The sequence below is a fragment of the Chiloscyllium punctatum genome, chromosome 11 (assembly GCF_047496795.1).
Source record: "Chiloscyllium punctatum isolate Juve2018m chromosome 11, sChiPun1.3, whole genome shotgun sequence".
Lineage (NCBI taxonomy): Eukaryota > Metazoa > Chordata > Chondrichthyes > Orectolobiformes > Hemiscylliidae > Chiloscyllium > Chiloscyllium punctatum.
Window position 1 is genome coordinate 98,295,037 of NC_092749.1, and position 22,127 is coordinate 98,317,163.

The following is a 22,127-nucleotide window of genomic DNA, read 5'->3' on the forward strand; positions in this document are numbered from 1 at the left end:
AAGAATTTCTCTGTATAGCTATTTATATTTCTAACACGTTCCTCCTTCAACTGCTGCCTCTCTGCTGTACGCATCACCCAAGGCAACTGCTCCAAACAGGACTCTCACCAATCTGAGGGGGAGGCCACAGTGACTTGTGTGCATGACAGAGAGAAACCCGTCATAAAAAGAGACAACATGAGTCAGATGAAGCGAAAGATCACACAAGAAGATTTTGAAAAATCAGAACAAAGTTGAGAGAAAGAAACAGAGGGAGCTAAAGAGAGAGAAGGAGCGAGAGAGAGAGAGGAAAACAGAGAGTTGGAAGAGCTGCTGGCTTTTTTGGCAGCTTCTTTGGCACACACACTGTGTCTGAGAGAAGCAAGAGAAAAGAATGTTCACATTTCAAGCCTAATCCAGTACAATATCTCTGCACTGCAATGTCCTGCTAGCACCCGGCAGGGAATGTCCCTACTTTTTCAGAAATCTTTGTCCACTTATGTGGGTAGAAATGATACCGGACAGTCTGTGGACCTGGTGAACAATCACATTCCGAGCCCTTCCCCCATGCACCAATCTTGTTCTGTGCCAATCTAAATCCCAGTACAAATACCAATGCAAGTGCATTTTGTCCAACCTGACACAGTCTAGATAAACAGTCCAGAGAACTCCAAAGTCAGTGAGAGTTGCACGGCTTCATTTTGATCAAGCTGTTTCCCAGCTTTACCCCACTTGAGCTTGCTGCATACCAACATGCAAATTTATATTCTATAAATAAACCCAACATCTGCAAATGGCTCCCTCTGGTCACAGACGTATTTAGGCTGTTGGATTTGTAATATGAAACTGCAGGATTTTCCTAGCCACCCAGGTTAGAGAAAGTAATGGATCCCACTGGGTCTAAACTAGCAGGGCACAGGTTCACAGTGAGAGACACCCACCCATGTAAGTTCAGCTCTCACCAATATTGGTATCATAATTGAGTCATATAGAACAGTACAGGCCCTTCAGCCCTTGATGTTGTGCTGACCTCTTTTTTTTAGAATTAGATTCCCTACAGTGTGGAAACAGGCCCTTCAGCCCAACAAGTCCAGACTGACCCTCCGAAGAGTATCCCACACAGACCCATTCCCCCTACCCTATTACTCTACATTCCCCCTGACTAATGCAGCTAACTTACACACCCCTGAACATGATGGGCAACTTAGCCTGGCCATTTCACCTAACCTGCACATTTTTGGACCAGAGCACTCGGAGGAAACCCACGCAGACACGGGGAGAACATGCAAACTCCACACAGATAGTCACCCGAGGCTGGAATCGAACCTGGGTCCTTGGCACTGTGAGGCAGCAGTGCTAACCACTGAGCCACCGCTGCTGTCCCTACTCTTAAGATCAAACTAACTTACATACCCTTCATTGTACTCACTTCCACATGCCTATCCAAGAGTCACTTAAATGTCCCTAATGTATCTGACTCTACTATCACTGCTGGCAATGTATTCCATGCACTCACCATTCTCTGTGCAAAGAACCTACCTCTGACACCTCCCCTAACCCTTCCTCCAATCTCTTAACATTATGCTCCCTTGTGACAGCCATTTCTGCCATGGGAAAAAGTATCTGACTATCCACTCTATGCGTGTCATCATCTTGTACACCATTAGCAAGTCGCCTCTTGCCTTTCTTCGCTCCATTGAGAAAAGCCCCAGCTCCCTCAACCTTTCTTCGTAAGACCTGCCCTCTAGTCCAGGCAGCATCCTGGTAAATCTCCTCTGTACCCTCTCTAAAGCTTCCATATCCTTCCTATAATGAGGTGACCAGAACTGAACACAACATTCCAAGTGTGGTCTAACCAGGACTCTATAGAGCTGCAGCATAACCTCGTGGCTCTTAAACTCAATCCTCCTGTTAATGAAAGCCAATACACCGTATGCCTTCTTAACAACCCTATCAACTTGGATGGCACCTTTGGAGGACTCTATGGACATGGACCCCAAGATCCCTCTGTTCCTCTACACTGCCAAGAATCCTGCCTTTAACCTTGTATTCTGCATTCAAATTTGGCTTTCCAAAATGAATCACTTCACACTTTTATGAGCAATAACCTGCAGTTTCTTGCATCAGATCACTAAACTGTGAACCAAGTGGTGAATATCGACATTAATCAAGGAAAGATTGCAGTGTCTACTGTTCAATTATATTGGGGGTCTACCAGCAGAGATTCCAGGTCTCACTGTAGCATATGGGCACCATTACAGGGCTCACTCCGTTAGCCTCTCGATGGTGACACTCTTATGATCTCAGTGGGGGCAACTGTAAACCAAAGTAACAAATTTACTGAATAAGCCCCAAATGAAGACATTAACAAGACTTCACTTTCTATAAGGTCAACACCAATCAGAACTTATCTGAATTAAACATGAATTAACAAGGAAACAGCACTTCCACCAAAAGATACATTTCACTTTGAACACGCAATGCAACAACGATACCTGTACATGGTGGCTCAGTGGTTAGCACTGATGCCTCACAGCGCCAGGGTCTCGGGTTCAACTCCAGCCTGGGGTGACTGTCTGTGTGGAGTTTGCACACTCTCCCCGCGTTTGCGTGGGTTTCCTCCGGGTGCTGTGATTTCCTCCCTTAGTCCGAGGATGTGCAGGTGGGTGGATTGGCCAGGCTAAAATTGCGGTATCTCCATAGTGCCCAGGTGAGTTAGCCATGAGAAATGCAGGGTTAGAGGATCAAGGGATGGGTCTGGGTGGGATGCACTTTGGAGGGTTGGCGTGGACTTGATGGGCCGAATGGTCTGCTTCCACACTGTGGGGATTCTGTGACAACCATTCCCTGCAGACGTATGGCATCACAAAGCACCACAACATCTTTGTCTTTCTGATGATTTATACAGTTTGCTGGATTTCAAACCTTTATAGGCCTGCTCCAAGAGCTCCTGTTTCCTTCTGGCATCCAACAGGAAAACGGACCTCTTCCTCAGAGACATTAGTTTCTTTAGCTCCTCACAAAAATTTCCTGCATTCCTGTTTCTACCTGGGTCTGCTATATTTTTGTACACACATCTGTGCCTTCAACCCCCAGCTGTTCAGCCCATTGTGTCTTACAAGCTCTCTTTTAACTTCCTCTCTACCGGTACTGCTTCCAGGTCAAGGTCACTAAATCACACGGGTCAACATTTGCAATGGTACAAAAAAAAAACAATTACCAATCCCTTTACAATTGATGCAAGCTCCTCCAAGTCCTTTTCCAACATCTTAAAAAGCATTACTGACATTACATGAGTTACAAACTTTGTTCAGTCTGCAGGTAACGCAAGGAAAACGCAGTGACTGTATAAAATAGTTTAATGTGTCCTGGCAACAGATTCTCACCAGTATTCGGTGGGAAGTTCCTGAAAAGTAAGAATCTTTATGGGCATGGTGGCTCAGTGGTTAGCACTGCTGCCTCACAATGGACCCGGGTTCAATTTCACCCTTGGGTGACTGTGTGGAGTTTACACATTCTCCCCAAGCCTGCGTAGGTTTCCTCTGGGCTCTCCAGTTTCCTCCCGCAGGTTCTTGAGGCCATGTTTAAAATTGCCCCATAGTGTCCAGGTATGTGCAGGATAGGTTGGTTAGCCATGGGAAATGCAGGATTACAGGGTGGGTGGAATGGGGCCTGGTGGGACGTGCTTCTGAGGGGCAGTGTGGGCTCAATGGGCCGGATGGCCTGCTTCCGCACTGTAGGCATTCTATGATGGGAGCAGGTGTTGTGGGTATCATGTTCTCGAGAATTGCCAGAGTATTGTGAAAACTGTGCGTGAGGAGTTGCCAATACACCTACCGGAAGCTGCATCAACTTCTTGTAGTAGCGGTCAACTCGGCCAAAGACCTCCTGGTAGTACCGATGAAGTTCCTCCAGTTCTTCCTCGATGATTGCAGCGTCCATTGGCTCACTCTTCTCAATCAGCTGCTCTCCATCAACAAAGAGCTGGTCAATGCGGCTCGTGTTGAGAGCTATCTCCTGCTGGAAGGCCTGCAGATGGAGAGAAAGGTTGTCAGTGCCCAGAGACAGGGGTAGCTACAGAAAAGGAAGCGAGGTGGCAAAGGATAAAAAATGCTTCTGACCTTTTTCATAGAAGCCCTACAGTGTGGAAACAGGTCATTTGGCCCAACAAGTCCACACCAACCCTCTGAAGAGTAACCCACCCAGACCCATTCCCCTCCCCAATTACTGTGCATTTACCCCGAACCAATGCAACTAACCTACACATTCCTGAACACTACGGGGCAAGTTAGCACGGCCAATTCACCTAACCTGCACATCTTTGGATTGTGGGAGGAAACTGGAGCACTCAGAGGAAACCCACGCAGACACAGGGAGAATATGCAAACTCCACACAGCCGGTCACCCGAGGTTGGGAATGGTCCTCGGCGCTGTGAGGCAGCAGTGCTAACCATTGAGCTACTGTGTCACCCCCTATAGAAACCCTACAGTGTAGAAGCAGGCCATTCGGCCCATTAAGTTCACACCAACCCTCCGAAGAGCACCCCATTCACACCCACCTCCCTACCTTATTTTTTTTTTAATCTCTCCCTCCAGTTTGAAAGTAAGAGATGATCTATTTCTGTGGAATTCATTAGCACAAAGGGCTATCGAGGCTGGATCATTGAATTTATTCGAGGCTGAGGTAGACTTGTAATTAATTAGTAAGGGAATCAAGGATTACAAAACAAAGGCAGGAGAGTGGAGTTGAGGATTATCAGATCAGCCGTAATCTCATTGAATGGTGGAACAGACTCAATGGGCTGAATGGCCTACCTTTGCTCCTGTGTCTATGTCTTATGGTCATATTTCTTCAACTGGAGATACGGGGTTCTATTCCAACCTGCTCTTTCTAACCACAAAAACATTCCCTGTTTCGAGTTGTCCCCACGTGCTGCTTCCCACAATAAAGACCGAAATCCCCTCAGGTTTAATTCCCAGATCTTCCACCCCATTTCCTCCTCCTCACAAAACATCCCCAAAATTTGCAAGTGCCTCGACTCTGCCGTGGGAGCGGTCAGGCTGGGTTTGTTGATCACTTGGCCTCTCCTGATAGATGGTGCTATCCATTTGGTGCCTCTTAAAAATGGATGTCACTGACGAAGCTGGCATTTAATTAGCCAATTCCAGCTTCCTGGGGAAAGTGGTCAGCAACTTCTTGAATGTTTTCAGACAACAGATGTGAAGGGAAAGGTGAATACTCAACCAGCCAGGTGTGGGATTAGACTCAATAACAAGGCCCGATCGTTTAACAATGGCAGGTTACCTATGGCACGATAGGACATGAGTTCAGGGTCATGGTTTCTAATTGCCATCCTGTACCAAACCAGGCAACCTTTTAGTTTTACACATATCCTCTGCCAACTGGAATTAGAATTATACACCATAGCCAAGCCCATCAGCAGGACTGTTAGGCCTCCAAGTTGGTGAGTGTGGAGGCAGATGGGCACAAAAGGCCAGAGATACAGTATAGGGTGGAAGGTATAAAGACTACCTACCCACAAACAGTGAGCAAATAATTAAGTGTCTTTAAAGACTGATTGAGTAACCACAGTCAGGCGTGACTGGAATGTTTCACTTGGCCATTGTGTACCCAGAGGAATGGCAGGCGGCAGGAGCTAGGCTAGTTGCCTGGAGGAGCCCCCTGGTGGCAGACTGGGGTTGGACAGGAAGGGGTGGCGCTTGTGGCCTGCAGGGAGAGATGCCTTTCTGCTACAAATGCTGGAGACGTTTCTCCATTCGATAACTCGGAGCAAGGGCACCTCAACATGGAAGTGTCCTCCCTTCCTCTCCCTGGAGCTGCGGCAAGCTGCAGATTCCTCTGAGCTGGAAGGTCTTCCATCCACCCTCCAACTTTGAGAGTGTGACTGCCGTCGTTAATCGGACGCAGCCCTAGTCTCATTGGGCAATCTGGGGGAAATCACCGTCAGGTGACTACTCCTCACAACACAGGGGTGTGATCCCACCTGACCCTGATGTCAGGATCCCGACCCAACGGGCAAAATCCTGTTCCAGCCTCTCCGCTCAGTTTCACAGCTGAGGCTGGAGTTTTTGAAAGTGGTTTATTTCACTGTCTAATACTTATAACTGCATCACACTAGAGACAAAGCAATGTTTCTTCCTCTTGCTGGAAACGAGGCCAGAGTGACAAAATTAGTGGTGCAGTGGACCAGTGAAGGTTACCTCAGAGTACAATGGAATCTTGAACAGCTAGACCAATGGTTTGGGGAGTGGCAGGTGAAGTTTCGTATAGGTACGTGTGAGGTGCTGCATTTTGGGAAAGCAAACCAGGGCAGGACTTATACACCTAATGGTAAGGTCCTAGGGAGTGTTACTGAATAAAGAGACCTTGGAGTGCAGGTTCATAGCTCCTTGAAAGTGGAGTCGCAGTTAGATAGGACAGTGAAGAAGGCGTTTGGTATGCTTTCCTTTATTGGTCAGAATATTGAGTACAGGAGTTGGGAGGTCATGTTGCAGCTGTACAGGACATTGGCTAGGCCACTGTTGGAATATTGTGTGCAATTCTGGTCTTTTTGCTGTAGAAAAAGATGTTGTGAAATTTGAAAGGGTTCAGAAAAGATTTACAAGGATGTTGCTGGTGTCAGAAGATTTGAGCTATAGGGAGAGGCTGAACAGGCTGGGGCTGTTTTCCCCGGAGCATCGGAGGCTGAGGGGGGACATGATAGAGGTTTACAAAATTATGAGGGGCACGGATAGGGTGAATGGTCAAGGTCTTTTCCTCAGGATAGGCAAGTCCCAAACTAGAGGGCGTAGGTTGAAGGTGAGAGGGGAAAGATTTAAAAGGAGCCGAAGGGACAACTTTTTCACGCAGAGGATGGTGTGTGGATGGAATGAGCTGCCAGAGGAAGTGGTGGAGGCTGGTACAGTTACAACATTTAAAAGGCATCTGGATGGGTATATGAATAGAAAGGGTTTTGAGGGATATGGGCCAAATGCTGGCAAATGGGATGAGATTAATTTAGAATATCTGGTCGGCATGGACGAATTGGACCGAAGGGTCTGTTTCCGTGCTGTGCATCTCTATGACTCTATGACAATTAATATCAAACCAAATTACTGCTAACAATACTCATTATTGACACATCACTGCGAGAGAAAGTCCTCACTGATATTCTCACTCCCTCGAAATTAAGGCATCGCCTCAAGAGATTTTGGAGGTCATTAAACTCAGGAACACGTCAAACAAACAAATATAGACCGATTTTAAAAATAAACCCTCCAGCCAGCATCCCAGTATAAAACAAAAAAAGAGTAAGGTTTGGTCAATATACTCAACATTAAACTGGGAAATAAACTGAGATAAGGATTAAGATTTTTGAATGTGACATTGAATTTGGATCTATTTGCTATGCTGTTGGGCTGATGCAAAGATTTTGGGAAAAGACAAGTGTAGCTTTCAAAAAAATAAAGCTGGAGGTTTTAAAACTCAAAGTGGTCTGACTGCCTCCCTCTCTTACAAAGCTGGCTGAGACACTTGCAAGTGGAGTGGTTTTGTACTGCAGGCACTGAGTTGATCATAGAAACCAAATCTGTCCTATCCCGGTCCCTCGATACAAATGGAGTGAGGAAAAGATATCCTGTCGAGAGGCCAATGATGAGACATTGCCCTTCGGTCCGAATGCCACCCCTCAGTCCTTGAACCTACCTTTAACTGTTTGATTTTGGCCTGAACGTCACATTCAGAGAAGTGCTCAATGTTGGTCAGCTGCAGGTCCATCTCCGTCAACCAGACCAAGATACTCTCACGCGTGGTTTCAAACTCCTCTCGTTGACCAATAAAGTGCTGTTCAAAAAGGAGAAATAAAACAAAGGAGCTTCTGAATCCGGGCTCGTGAGAAGCTCAGGTCTCGGTAACAGGCTCCTTCACTTCATCCAAACCCCACTGGACTTGACAGTCTCTGTGACACAAGCCAAGAGTCTAACTGCACAAGACACTCTCTGCCTCTTCTCCCTTTACCTCAACCTCGATCATCACCAGGGTTTACCCTCTCCACCTTCTGTCTATTCCTTTCAGGTCAGACGAATTGGGACTCGACGCAACTGCTGCAGAGTCCAAAGCAATGGCTTTTGTCCCTTATTAGAAGGGAATGGAATATAGAAACGGGGAGGTCCTGTTGAAACTATGCAGTCAGTTCTGCTATAACATGGTAGCTCCATTCTGGTGCAATCCCGTATAATAAGAAAAGCGTGTAACAGCAGCACTGTCTAAACTAATGAGGCCAGAATCACGTTACAACCAATACATGCTTTAAACGTTTGTGCTTTAGAAACAGTGTCCCTACTTCGTCAATCGCGTTGTAGCATATTTGTGTTTACAAAACATGAGTTATAGCAGTACGACCTGTAGGAGGCACTAGTCTGACCACACCTAGAATACCCTGAACAGTTTTCAGCCCCTTATTTAAGGAGAGATATATTGGCACTGGAGGCAGTCCAGAGAAGGGCTGGTCGCAATATGGAAGGATTTTATGGGGAGAGGTTAAATAGATTGAACCGCATCGGAATTTAGAAGGAGGAGGGAAAACCTTATTATTAAAATAGACAAGATTCTTAGGGAACTTGAAAAGGGAGACGTTGTTTCCCCTTGTGAGAGTGTCAAAGACCAGAAGACACAATCTCAAGGGTCAGGGTTCACCCAGTTAGGACAGACATGGGGTGGAATTTTGTTCTCAGAGGTTAACGAATCTGTGGAATTTTTTGTTACCCACAGTGGACTGTTGAGGCTGGGTCATTATGTATAGTCAAGGCTGCGTTAGACATATTCTTCTGGGAATCGAGGGTTATGGGGAATAGGCAGGAAAGTGGAGTTGAGGATTATCAGATCAGCCATGATCTCATTGAATGGGGGAGCAGACACAATCGGGGCTGAATGGCCGACTTCTGTTCCTCCTGCAAATGGTCTTTTATCAAGTTTATAGTACGGAGCCAGGTCCTCTTGGAATAAGTGACTGACACAGATGTTTATGCATCATGCAACCCTAAAACTATCGATGTATCTTTCTGCAGATTCTTCCTCACGTCTTTAGGTTAAATGCATCCAATCTATTTGCCTTCAACCAGTGCAAGAGGTGTTGATCTGTGAGAATTAGAGTTGGGTTATCCCGACTAGATCGTTGCATTGCCTACTGATAATGCTTTATTATTTACATCCTTTAATAGCCAGCAATAAAGCCAAGGTGGGAAAGAAAATAAGGGACAGCAACAATCCTTACAGACAGAGCGAAAGGAAAAAACGATAGCAGCCAAACAAAGTGTGGCATCAATCAAAAAAACACCAGATGTTATAAAAATATACTGCACCTCTGTCACAACTGCCTCCATATTGTTTTCAAAATTCTCCAAAATCTACCATTTGTTCCTCACCATCTCCTTTCAGCTCGGTGTCCACCTTTCACTTCCTGCTGCTTTATAAAGTGCTGTGTGATGGTTTCTTTCCCCCTCAGTTTTACCTCACCTTTAATGAATGTTACAAACCCTGCTCCAATGATTCTAATGCTCGAAGAGGTCCAGGCGTTTTGTTTTTTTTAAACAAAGGAAATCAAACTGAAGCAATTAAAATTGTCCACAGTGCTTCAGGTTTTGTTATTTGCGCTTATAATGAAATATGAAAAAAAAACCTTTAATTTATTCCAGGAAGGTGAAACCCTATTTAGTGGTGAGGAACTAAACTCTTCAAAACTCTGCTCAAACAACGGAATTCACTCCCGAAACCTCCCCACCTTCCAGGTTCTCCTTAAATCCTACTCCATTGCCCAAGTTTTGGACATGCTGCCCTTACATCTCGTCATTTGTTTTTCGTCTGATAAGTGCTCCTCTGAAGCACCTTAGGACGCTTCATAATACAATAGTACATTGTACAATAATACAGGGAATGTTAACCAGGGAGTCCCCTATACAGTCAGCCCTTACTTTCAGTCTCCTGAGGATAGCAGTGACCCTCCTTTGCAGATTGTCCCAGCGCTGGTTTCCCTCGTGGACCATGTCTTTGAGTTTACTGCCGGAATCCGTACGGTTTTCACGAGCCAATCGCCGATACTGCTTGTTAATCAGCTCCAGCTGGGTGAGGCTCTCATGGACCTGACGTTGAAATGCCTGAGGGACGAAGCAGAAAGGACAAGACTCGCTCGCGATGCGCAAGGACACAACTTTGCAAACAAAGATCCAAAATGCAAAATGAATCCCCTATCGGACCCAAAACACAACCGCCAAGCCCGTGAGTACGAGTTGCAGCAAGCCCTGTTCCCCTCTGCTCACTGATCTACATTAGCTCCCAGTCAAGCAACTGCACTGATTGTGTAATGCAGGGCCCTGTTTTCAAATCCCCCCCTTCAGCGGCCTCATGCCCTCCACACCTCTGCAGATCTTTTCAATCAACCTGCTCAGATATATTACAACACGTGTCTGGAGCAAGGGAGAGTTGGACCCAGGCTTTCTGGTCCAGAGGTACCAGTGCACCACAACAGTGCTGCTCCCCTCCCAACCTTTCTCTACAATCTCTCCCAAACGTGCACATGCCCAGTGTCTAAGATCCTCTGGTTTTGGTCTCTTACGTTCTCCAGATTTTAATTGTTCCAACATTGGTGGCTGTGCCTTCAGCAGCCTCAGGTTTAACCCATCCGAAATTTCCTCCCCTCCCTTCATGTTCCTCCTCTAAGGCTTTATTTAAGACCAACCTCTTTGGCCAAGCTTTTGGTCACTTGGTCCAAAATGTCCTGATGCGACCCTTCTAGTTTGCTTTATAATCCTGTGTGGGCTATTTCATTGTGGTAAAAATCAATTAACTCAGCTGGATGGAAGGTTAGGTTGTGTCGACAACAGCATGGGTTCAATTCTTCCCCTGGTTGAGGGTACCGAGAAGGACTCTCCTTCTCAAGCTCTTGGGCAGTGTTGCTGAACAAAGAGACCTTGGATAGCGGGTTCACAGTTTCTTGAAAGTGGAGTCGCAGGTAGACAGGGTGGTGAAGATGATGTTTGGTATGCTTGCCTTCATTGGTCAGAACATTGAGTATAGGAGCTGGGAAGTCATGTTGCAGCTCTACAATACATTGGGGAGGCAATGTCTGGAATACTGCGTAAAATTCTGGCCTCCCTGTTACAGGAAGGATGTTGTGAAACTTCACCTAGTTTATGTGGAAGCACTAGCTTTTAGAGTGCTGCTCCTTCATCAGGACCAGTCCACAACCACCTGATGAAGGAGCAGCACTCCGAAAGCTAGTGCTTCCAAATAAACCATTGGACTATAACTTGGTTTTGTGTGACTTTTAACGTTATGAAACTTGAAAGGTTTCAGAAAAGATTTACAACAATGTTGCCAAGACTGGAAGGTTTGAGCTATAGGGAGAGGCTGGGGCTGTTTTCCCTGGAGTGTCAGAGGCGCTCCAGGGAAATCATGAGGGGTATGGATGAGGTAATTTCCTCCCCTCATGGTCCTTTCCTAGGGTAGGGGAGTTCAAAGCTAGAGGACATAGGTTTAGGGTGAGAGGGGAAAGATTTAAAAGGGACCGAAGGGGCAACTTCTTCACGCAGAGGGTGGTGTGTGTATGGAATGAGCTGCCAGAGGAAGTGGTGGAGGCTGGTACAATTACAGCATTTAAAAGGCATCTGGATGGGTATATGAATAGGCAGGGTTTAGAGGGATATGGGCCAAATGCTGGCAAACTGGACTGGATTAATTTAGGATATCTGGTCAGCATGGACGAGTTGGACCGAATGGTCTATTTCCATGCCTATGTCTCTGCTCCCATCTGAGGCCCGACAACCCACAGATTAAACCCAACACCAGCAATGGTTGCTCTCCAATGAGACAGTGAGACTTCCCTTCTAAACATTGTTGTCATCTCCTATAGGGCTGCATTTGAGGGAGATATGGACAGATCTTGACATTTGCATGACAGTATAAAACAGATTTTAGTGACTTTGAGGCTAGTTTGACATCTAGGCCAATTTTTACTGACTATCAAAATGACTTGTTGGTTTGGGGTGTGGTGGGAGTTAACACATAAGTCCTCTTCAGGGAAAGTGAGGTTGCAGAATAATTTCACAAGAAGGAGGTGAAGTCTGAAATCCACCACCATTCCAGATAGTTTCAAATTAACCTGTTCAGAGATCTTACTGGACAGCCCTGGAGCCGATGGGACTGGAACTCCAGCCCCATGGCACAGAGGTAGGGACACTACCACAGTGCCACATGAACCCTCCACCACTATTTCAAGTTTGACCTTTTACTAAATCCAATACAAACTCCAATGTCCACATTTCTAACTCACACGGGAATTACCCACTCCTGCCAGCGCCCCCCCTCTCCATGGCAGCAGAGCGTAACTACAGCGTGACACGTTTACATGAGCAGTTCCCATTAAAATTGTGGACATCGCAATTACTAATTCATGGTGAAGTGCTGGGGTGGTGGGGGTGGAGGGGGGAAGGAATTGAACATTTTAAGCGACAATATTGTTGCGGCTGTCGGGCATCCGCACCTCGAATTTCTTCAGCTCCTCTTTGGCGACCGTGTATAACACTCCCGAAGAATTAGGCATTGCTGCTGTCCGTTCTGAGGTTTCAAGCCAGTCTTCAAAGCGAGAATAATCGTCCAGAAACTTCTGCCACAACCGCCAGGTCTCCTCAATCCTGAGAGAGACAAAAGTGGGGAAGGGTGAGGGGGATGTTTATGACGCAGTGAAATTGAGATGAGGCAGAGTGGGAGGACCCTACGTCAAGGTATGTAAGTAGCAACCAGTGGGGCTGAACGGCCTGTTGTCGTGCAGCAGGTATGAATAGTTAGGTGCGTGTTTTTGACCAGCGCAGACTCAATGGGCTGAAGGGTCTTTTTCTCTGCTCTACCCCTCGATGTCTCATTTATGAAATGGCTATTGGGAGACATCCAATGAGCTCAGATTCCCCGAAGCAGAATGTCTGGGCTGTCAAGAGTGCATTACGGGTCGAAGGGCAAAACACAAAAGTCCCAGATGAGGGTTTCAGCAGCAGAGGGGTCGAGGCAGGGTTGGGAAGGTCCTCTATGAAGAGGTGGAATTATACCGAACAAATACCAAGGATGCTGGAGAAATGCAGCAGGTCTGGCAGCCTGCGTGGAGAGAGAAACATGTTGAACAGTTCAAGTCCAACTTGACTCGTCTTTGATCTTACATAACGGGGAGAAAGCCCAGATCAGGGTCCAATGCACACTGTGCAGGCAATACTGCCAGCCCCTCCAACCTCTCAGTTCTCCAATGCTGCTCTCCTGTTGGCTCAGTTGCTCAGTGGTTAGCACGGCTGCCTCACAGCGCCAAGGTCCCGGGTTCGATTCCAACCTTGGGGGCGACAGTCTGTGTGGAGTTTGCACATTCTCCAAGTGTCTGTGTGCTCTGGTAGCCTCCCATAATTCAAACATATGCAGGTTTGGTGGATTGGCCATGCTAAATTGCCCAGAGTACCCAGAGATGGGCAGTTTAGGTGGACTGGCCATTCTAAATTGCCTATAGTATCCAAGGATGTGCAGGTTTCGTGGATTGGCCATTCTAACGTGCCCATAGTACTCAGGATTATGCAGGTTAGGTGGGTTAACCATGGGAAATGCAGGGACAGAGGTGGGATACTCTTTGGTGGGTTGGTGTGACCCGATGGGCTGAATGGCCTGCTCCCACACGTCGGGGTTGCGTGTCTACTTTGACAAGCGGCTGGGAAGTGCAGCTCTTACTTGAGTCTCCTCTCCATGGACATGGCGCAGATATTCCTCCACCTGCGGTCCAGGTTCCGGGTGGCCTGCTGGATCGAGTCGCACTCCGTTTCCGTGGCACAGGCATCGCAATCGTGCAGCAGCACCTCGCACAGGTTCAGGACCGAGGCCACACCCGTACTGTGCTTCTCAATGTCTCGCTGCAACTCCTGCAGATACAAGGTCCCGGGAATTAAAGGAAAGCACCACTTCCCTGACACTGGGCAAACCTGTGGCCCTTCCTTTCTCAAGTGTTGGACAATCCAACCTTGCTTCATCCCTACAGACTGCGGGAGGGGCTGGACACGCACATGAGGGAATGTGCACAAGGGAGAGCGTGGGAGAGAGAGAGAGAGAAAACAACAAGCTGGCGAACGCGGGTGAGAGAGTGAACACGACTCAGAGAGTGAATGCACGAGAGAGGACACGCACAGGAGAGTGAACGCGTGAGAGGGTAAACGCGAGAGACAATGTGAGAGAGAGTGAATGAGCAAGAGAGTGAATATGAGAGGAACAAAGGAGAAAGTGAGGGCTGCAGATGCTGGAGTTCAGAGTCGAGAACGTGGTGCCGGAAAGGCACAGCAGCTCAGGCAGCATCCGAGGAGCAGGAGGATTGACATTTCGGGCAGGAGCCCTTTATCCTGATTCTCCTGCTGCTCGGATGCTGCATGAGAGCAACAAAGTGAGTGAGTGAGTGAGTGAACGAGAGTGAGAGAGAGTGAGCGAGAGAGAGACAGTGAGCGAGAGAGAGTGAGCGAGAGAGAGTGAGCGAGAGAGAGTGAGCGAGAGAGAGTGAGCGAGAGAGAGTGAGCGAGAGAGAGTGAGCGAGAGAGAGTGAGCGAGCGAGCGAGAGAGAAAGAGAGCGCATGCGCAAGGGAGAGAATGCGAAACAGAATTAATATGAGCGAGAACACAACAGTGAAAGAGCACAAGAGAGGGAGAGAGAATGCATGAGAGTGAATTTGAGTGAGAATGCATGAGACAGTGTACACAAGAATAAAACAGAGAAATGTGCAATGTGAATGCGAGAAAGAAACTGAAAATGTGAGAGAGAAAGGAAAACAGAAAATGAAACAGGGAGGAGAAGGAGAAAGAGAAAAAGAAAAAGAAAGGGGCTAGAGAAGGCAGGCACTGATAAGGGAAGAGAGGGAGGAGAAAGACCAACTCCAACACAAAGTGCTTTGAAGCCAACGAAGTGTACTCTCTAAAAAGCCGCTCCTCTGACAGGACAGCAATCCCTCAGTGTTACACGCTGTGCTGAGGTCTCCATTGTGGGGAATGGACTCCTCACTCTTTGAACTCAGAGTTACCACAGAGTCCCAGTTGAGTTCCCGATCTCTGGTGCAAATGGCCGGGGCAGCAAACAGCGGAGGGTCACTCACCTGTTGCTCTGCGAGCTTGTGCTGTATTTCCTGGGAATCGCAGGAGTCATAGACGATGGGTTTTGAGAGCTCAGTTTCAATCTGGGCAAGCCACGATCGTAGGCTGCTCATGTTCTTGTCCAGTTGCTGGACAGCAACCAGCGTCTCCTTCAGCTTCTTCACTCTGAAAGAGAAGGCCAGAGACGGTCAGTGAAACCCAAACTCCAGGGCACGGCAAGGTGGGGTGGGGCAGGGCAAGGCGGGGCAGAGGAGGGGAGGAGAGGGTATGGCGGAGCATGGCGGGGCCTAGCAGAACAGGGTAAGGTAGGGCAGCCTCTTTGGGAGGGAGCATTGGCCTTGAGTGGACTGCAATATTCAAGAGGCACTGGATGTTATTGGGAGAGAAATAGTTTTTGCGTGGTTGTGGGGAGATCGGCACGAGGTAATGATGTTCTTTGAAGAGCTAGTGCGGAGGCAATGGGGTGAACGGCCTCTTTCTGAACAGTTCTGTGATTCTCTCAAGTACAGTTTTACCCTGGCACAGAGACAGGTGAAGTTATGAGAAGGACCTCATCGAATGATCCTGCACGGTCCAGTGTTGAAACGGATGTGGACTGTGACTGGATGAGTTATTCATACGGGGCGTTCTGGGGATAAGAGTTCAAATCCCTCTTCGGCAGCGGATGGAATTTAAACTGTGGAATGGAAAGCAAGTGAACACGGTTTCGACAAAACTCCACCTGGTTCATTAATGTCCATCAGGGAAGGAAATCTGACACCATTCCTGCCCTGGCCTACATCTGACTCCACATCCACAGCACCGTCAACTTAACCCCAACACGCCCCAACCCACTACACCAACCCCCAACACACTCTCAGCTGATTAAGAAAGCCAGTTAGATCAAGGGTAGCTTAGGATGGACAAGAAATGATAGACGTCTCAGTGATGCCCACTGTGCAAAACACCACACTGGGGACCACACTGCAAAACACCACACTGGGGACCACACTGCAAAACACCGCACTGGGAACCACACTGCAACACACCGCACTGGGGACCACACTGCAACACAACACACTGGGGACCACACTGCAACACACCGCACTGGGGACCACACTGCAAAACACCGCACTGGGGACCACACTGCAAAACACCGCACTGGGGACCACACTGCAACACAACACACCGCACTGGGGACCACACTGCAAAACACCGCACTGGGGACCACACTGCAACACACCGCACTGGGGACCACACTGCAACACAACACACTGGGAACCACACTGCAACACACCGCACTGGGGACCACGCTGCAACACACTGCACTGGGGACCACTCTGCAACACACTGCACTGGGGACCACACTGCAACACAACACACCGCACTGGGGACCACACTGCAACACAACACACCACACTGGGGACCACACTGCAAAACACCACACTGGGGACCACACTGCAAAACACCGCACTGGGAACCACACTGCAACACACCGCACTGGGGACCACACTGCAACACACCGCACTGGGGACCACACTGCAACACACCGCACTGGGGACCACACTGCAAAACACCGCACTGGGGACCACACTGCAACACAACACACCGCACTGGGGACCACACTGCAAAACACCGCACTGGGGACCACACTGCAACACACCGCACTGGGGACCACACTGCAACACAACACACTGGGAACCACACTGCAACACACCGCACTGGGGACCACACTGCAACACACCGCACTGGGGACCACACTGCAACACAACACACTGGGAACCACACTGCAACACAACACACTGGGAACCACACTGCAACACACCGCACTGGGGACCACACTGCAACACACCGCACTGGGGACCACACTGCAACACAACACACTGGGGACCACACTGCAACACACCGCACTGGGGACCACACTGCAACACACCGCACTGGGGACCACACTGCAAAACACCGCACTGGGGACCACACTGCAAAACACCGCACTGGGGACCACACTGCAACACAACACACCGCACTGGGGACCACACTGCAACACACCGCACTGGGGACCACACTGCAACACACCACACTGGGGACCACACTGCAACACAACACACCGCACTGGGGACCACACTGCAACACAACACACCGCACTGGGGACCACGCTGCAACACACCACACTGGGGACCACACTGCAACACACCGCACTGGGGACCACACTGCAACACACCACACTGGGGACCACGCTGCAACACAACACACCGCACTGGGGACCACGCTGCAACACAACACACCACACTGGGGACCACACTGCAACACAACACACCGCACTGGGGACCACGCTGCAACACAACACACCACACTGGGGACCACACTGCAACACAACACACCGCACTGGGGACCACACTGCAACACAACACACCACACTGGGGACCACACTGCAACACAACACACTGGGGACCACACTGCAAAACACCGCACTGGGGACCACACTGCAACACAACACACTGGGGACCACACTGCAAAACACCGCACTGGGGACCACACTGCAACACACCGCACTGGGGACCACACTGCAACACAACACACTGGGGACCACACTGCAAAACACCGCACTGGGGACCACACTGCAACACACCGCACTGGGGACCACACTGCTACACACCGCACTGGGGACCACACTGCAAAACACCACACTGGGGACCACACTGCAACACACCGCACTGGGGACCACACTGCAACACACCGCACTGGGGACCACACTGCAACACACCGCATTGGGGACCACACTGCAACACACCGCACTGGGGACCCCACTGCAACACACCGCACTGGGGACCACACTGCAACACAACACACCGCACTGGGGACCACGCTGCAACACAACACACTGGGGACCACACTGCAACACAACACACTGGGGACCACACTGCAACACAACACACCGCACTGGGGACCACGCTGCAACACAACACACCGCACTGGGGACCACGCTGCAACACAACACACTGGGGACCACACTGCAACACAACACACTGCACTGGGGACCACGCTGCAACACAACACACTGCACTGGGGAACACACTGCAACACAACACACTGGGGACCACACTGCAACACAACACACTGCACTGGGGACCACGCTGCAACACAACACACTGCACTGGGGAACACACTGCAACACACTGCACTGGGGACCACACTGCAACACAACACACTGCACTGGGGACCACGCTGCAACACAACACACTGCACTGGGGACCACACCGCAACACAACACACTGCACTGGGGACCACACTGCAACACAACACACTGCACTGGGGACCACACCGCAACACAACACACTGCACTGGGGACCACGCTGCAACACAACACACTGCACTGGGGACCACACCGCAACACAACACACTGCACTGGGGACCACACCGCAACACAACACACTGCACTGGGGGCCCTCACTGCAAAACACCGCACTGGGGACCACGCAGCAACACAACACACTGCACTGGGGACCACACCGCAACACAACACACTGCACTGGGGACCACACCGCAACACAACACACTGCACTGGGGACCACGCTGCAACACAACACACTGCACTGGGGACCACACCGCAACACAACACACTGCACTGGGGACCACACCGCAACACAACACACTGCACTGGGGACCACACCGCAACACAACACACTGCACTGGGGACCACGCTGCAACACAACACACTGCACTGGGGACCACACCGCAACACAACACACTGCACTGGGGACCACACCGCAACACAACACACTGCACTGGGGGCCCTCACTGCAAAACACCGCACTGGGGACCACGCTGCAACACAACACACTGCACTGGGGACCACACCGCAACACAACACACTGCACTGGGGACCACACCGCAACACAACACACTGCACTGGGGACCACACCGCAACACAACATACTGCACTGGGGACCACACTGCAAAACACCGCACTGGGGACCACGCTGCAACACAACACACTGCACTGGGGGCCCTCACTGCAAAACACCGCACTGGGGACCACACTGCAACACTACACTCTGCACTGGGGACCACACTGCAACACAACACACTGCAACACAACACACTGCACTGGGGACCACACTGCAACACAACACACTGCACTGGGGACCACACTGCAACACAACACACTGCACTGGGGACCACACTGCAACACAACACACTGCACTGGGGACCACACTGCAACACAACACACTGCACTGGGAACCATAATGCAATGCACTGCACAGGTGACCACACTGCAACGCACTGCACTGGGGGCCACACTGCAATGTAAAGCACTGCACTGGGGTCCAAACTGCAACACAACACACCGCACTGGGGACCACACTGCAACACTACACTCTGCACTGGGGGCCACACTGCAATGTAAAGCACTGCACTGGGGTCCAAACTGCAACACAACACACTGCACTGGGGCCCACACTGCAAAACACCGCACTGGGGTCCACACTGCAACACTACACTCTGCACTGGGGACCACACTGCAACACTACACTCTGCACTGGGGGCCACACTGCAATGTAAAGCACTGCACTGGGGTCCAAACTGCAACACAGCACACTGCACTGGGGCCCACACTGCAAAACACCGCACTGGGGTCCACACTGCAACACTACACTCTGCACTGGGGACCACACTGCAACACAACACACCGCACTGGGGGCCCTCACTGCAACACACTGCACTGGGGACCACTCTGCAACGCACTGCACTGGGGTCCACACTGCAACACTGCAACACAATACACTGCAACACAACACAACACACCGCACTGGGGACCACACTGCAACACACCGCACTGGGGTCCACACTGCAACACAACACACTGCACTGGAGACCACACTGCAACACACTGCACTGGGGACCACACTGCAACACAACACACTGCAACAGGGACCACACTGCAACACACACTGCACTGGGGTCCAAACTGCAACACAATACACTGCACTGGGGACCACATGCAACACAACACACTGCACTCAGGTCCACACTGCAACACAACACACCGCACTGGGGACCACACTGCAACACACCGCACCGGGGACCACACTGCAACAGGGACCACACTGCAACACACTGCACTGGGGACCACAATGCAACACAATACACTGCACTGGAGACCACACTGCAACACACTGCACTGGGGACCACATACAACACAACACACCGCAATGGGGTCCACACTGCAACACAACACACTGCACTACACCGCACCGGGGACCACACTGCAACACACCGCACCGGGGACCACACTGCAACACACTGCACTGGAGACCACATACAACACAACACACCGCAATGGGGTCCACACTGCAACACAACACACTGCACTGGGGACCACACTGCAACACAACACACTGCACTGGGGACCACACTGCAACACACCGCACTGGGGACCACAATGCAACACAACACACTGCACTGGGGTCCACACTGCAACACAACACACTGCACTGGGGTCCACACTGCAACACACCGCACTGGGGTCCACACTGCAACACACCGCACTGGGGACCACACTGCAACACACCGCACTGGGGACCACACTGCAACACACCGCACTGGGGACCACACTGCAACACACCGCACTGGGGACCACACTGCAGCACACCGCACTGGGGACCACACTGCAGCACACTGCACTGGGGACCACACTGCAACACACCGCACTGGGGTCCACACTGCAACACAACACACTGCACTGGAGACCACACTGCAACACACTGCAACAGGGACCACACTGCAACACAACACACTGCAACAGGGACCACACTGCAACACACCGCACTGGGGACCACACTGCAACACACTGCAACAGGGACCACACTGCAACACAACACACTGCAACAGGGACCACACTGCAACACAACACACTGCAACAGGGACCACACTGCAACACACCGCACTGGGGACCACACTGCAACACACTGCACTGGGGACCACATAAAACACAACACACCGCAATGGGGTCCACACTGCAACACACTGCAACAGGGACCACACTGCAACACAACACACTGCAACAGGGACCACACTGCAACAGGGACCACACTGCAACACACCGCACAGGGGACCACACTGCAACACACTGCACTGGGGACCACAATGCAACACAACACACTGCACTGGGGACCACACTGCAACACACCGCACCGGGGACCACACTGCAACACACCGCACCGGGGACCACACTGCAACACACCGCACTGGGGACCACATACAACACAACACACCGCACTGGTGTCCACACTGCAACACAACACACTGCACTGGGGACCACACTGCAACACACCGCACTGGAGACCACACTGTAACACACCGCACTGGGGTCCACACTGCAACATAACACACTGCACTGGGGTCCACACTGCAACACAACACGCTGCACTGGGGTCCACACTGCAACACACCGCACTGGAGACCACACTGTAACACACCGCACTGGGGTCCACACTGCAACATAACACACTGCACTGGGGTCCACACTGCAACACAACACACTGCACTGGGGACCACACTGCAACACACCGCACTGGAGACCACACTGTAACACACCGCACTGGAGACCACACTGTAACACACCGCACTGGGGTCCACACTGCAACATAACACACTGCACTGGGGTCCACACTGCAACACAACACGCTGCACTGGGGTCACACTGCAACACAACACACTGCACTGGGGTCACACTGCAACACAACACACTGCACTGGGGACACACTGCAACACAACACACTGCACTGGGGACCACACTGCAACACACTGCACTGGGGACCACACTGCAACACAACACACTGCACTGGGGACCACACTGCAACACACTGCACTGGGGACCACACTGCAACGCACTGCACTGGGGACCACACTGCAACGCACTGCACTGGGGACCACACTGCAACGCACTGCACTGGGGACCACACTGCAACGCACTGCACTGGGGACCACACTGCAACGCACTGCACTGGGGACCACACTG

General features: G+C 50.5%; 1 protein-coding gene across 20 annotated transcripts in view; it reads right to left on the reverse strand.

Annotated features, from left to right (window-relative positions):
* LOC140483251 (nesprin-1-like) overlaps positions 1–22,127 on the reverse strand; it is a 585,321-nt gene that overhangs the window by 39,840 nt on the left and 523,354 nt on the right. For all 20 annotated transcript variants that reach the window (XM_072581374.1, XM_072581386.1, XM_072581377.1 and 17 more), the window contains 6 exons: positions 15,133–15,295; positions 13,733–13,920; positions 12,516–12,666; positions 9,949–10,131; positions 7,685–7,822; positions 3,817–4,008 (listed from right to left, as the gene is read on the reverse strand). In XM_072581374.1, coding sequence (XP_072437475.1) covers positions 3,817–4,008; positions 7,685–7,822; positions 9,949–10,131; positions 12,516–12,666; positions 13,733–13,920; positions 15,133–15,295 — 1,015 coding nt within the window. The remainder of the gene's footprint in view (positions 1–3,816; positions 4,009–7,684; positions 7,823–9,948; positions 10,132–12,515; positions 12,667–13,732; positions 13,921–15,132; positions 15,296–22,127) is intronic.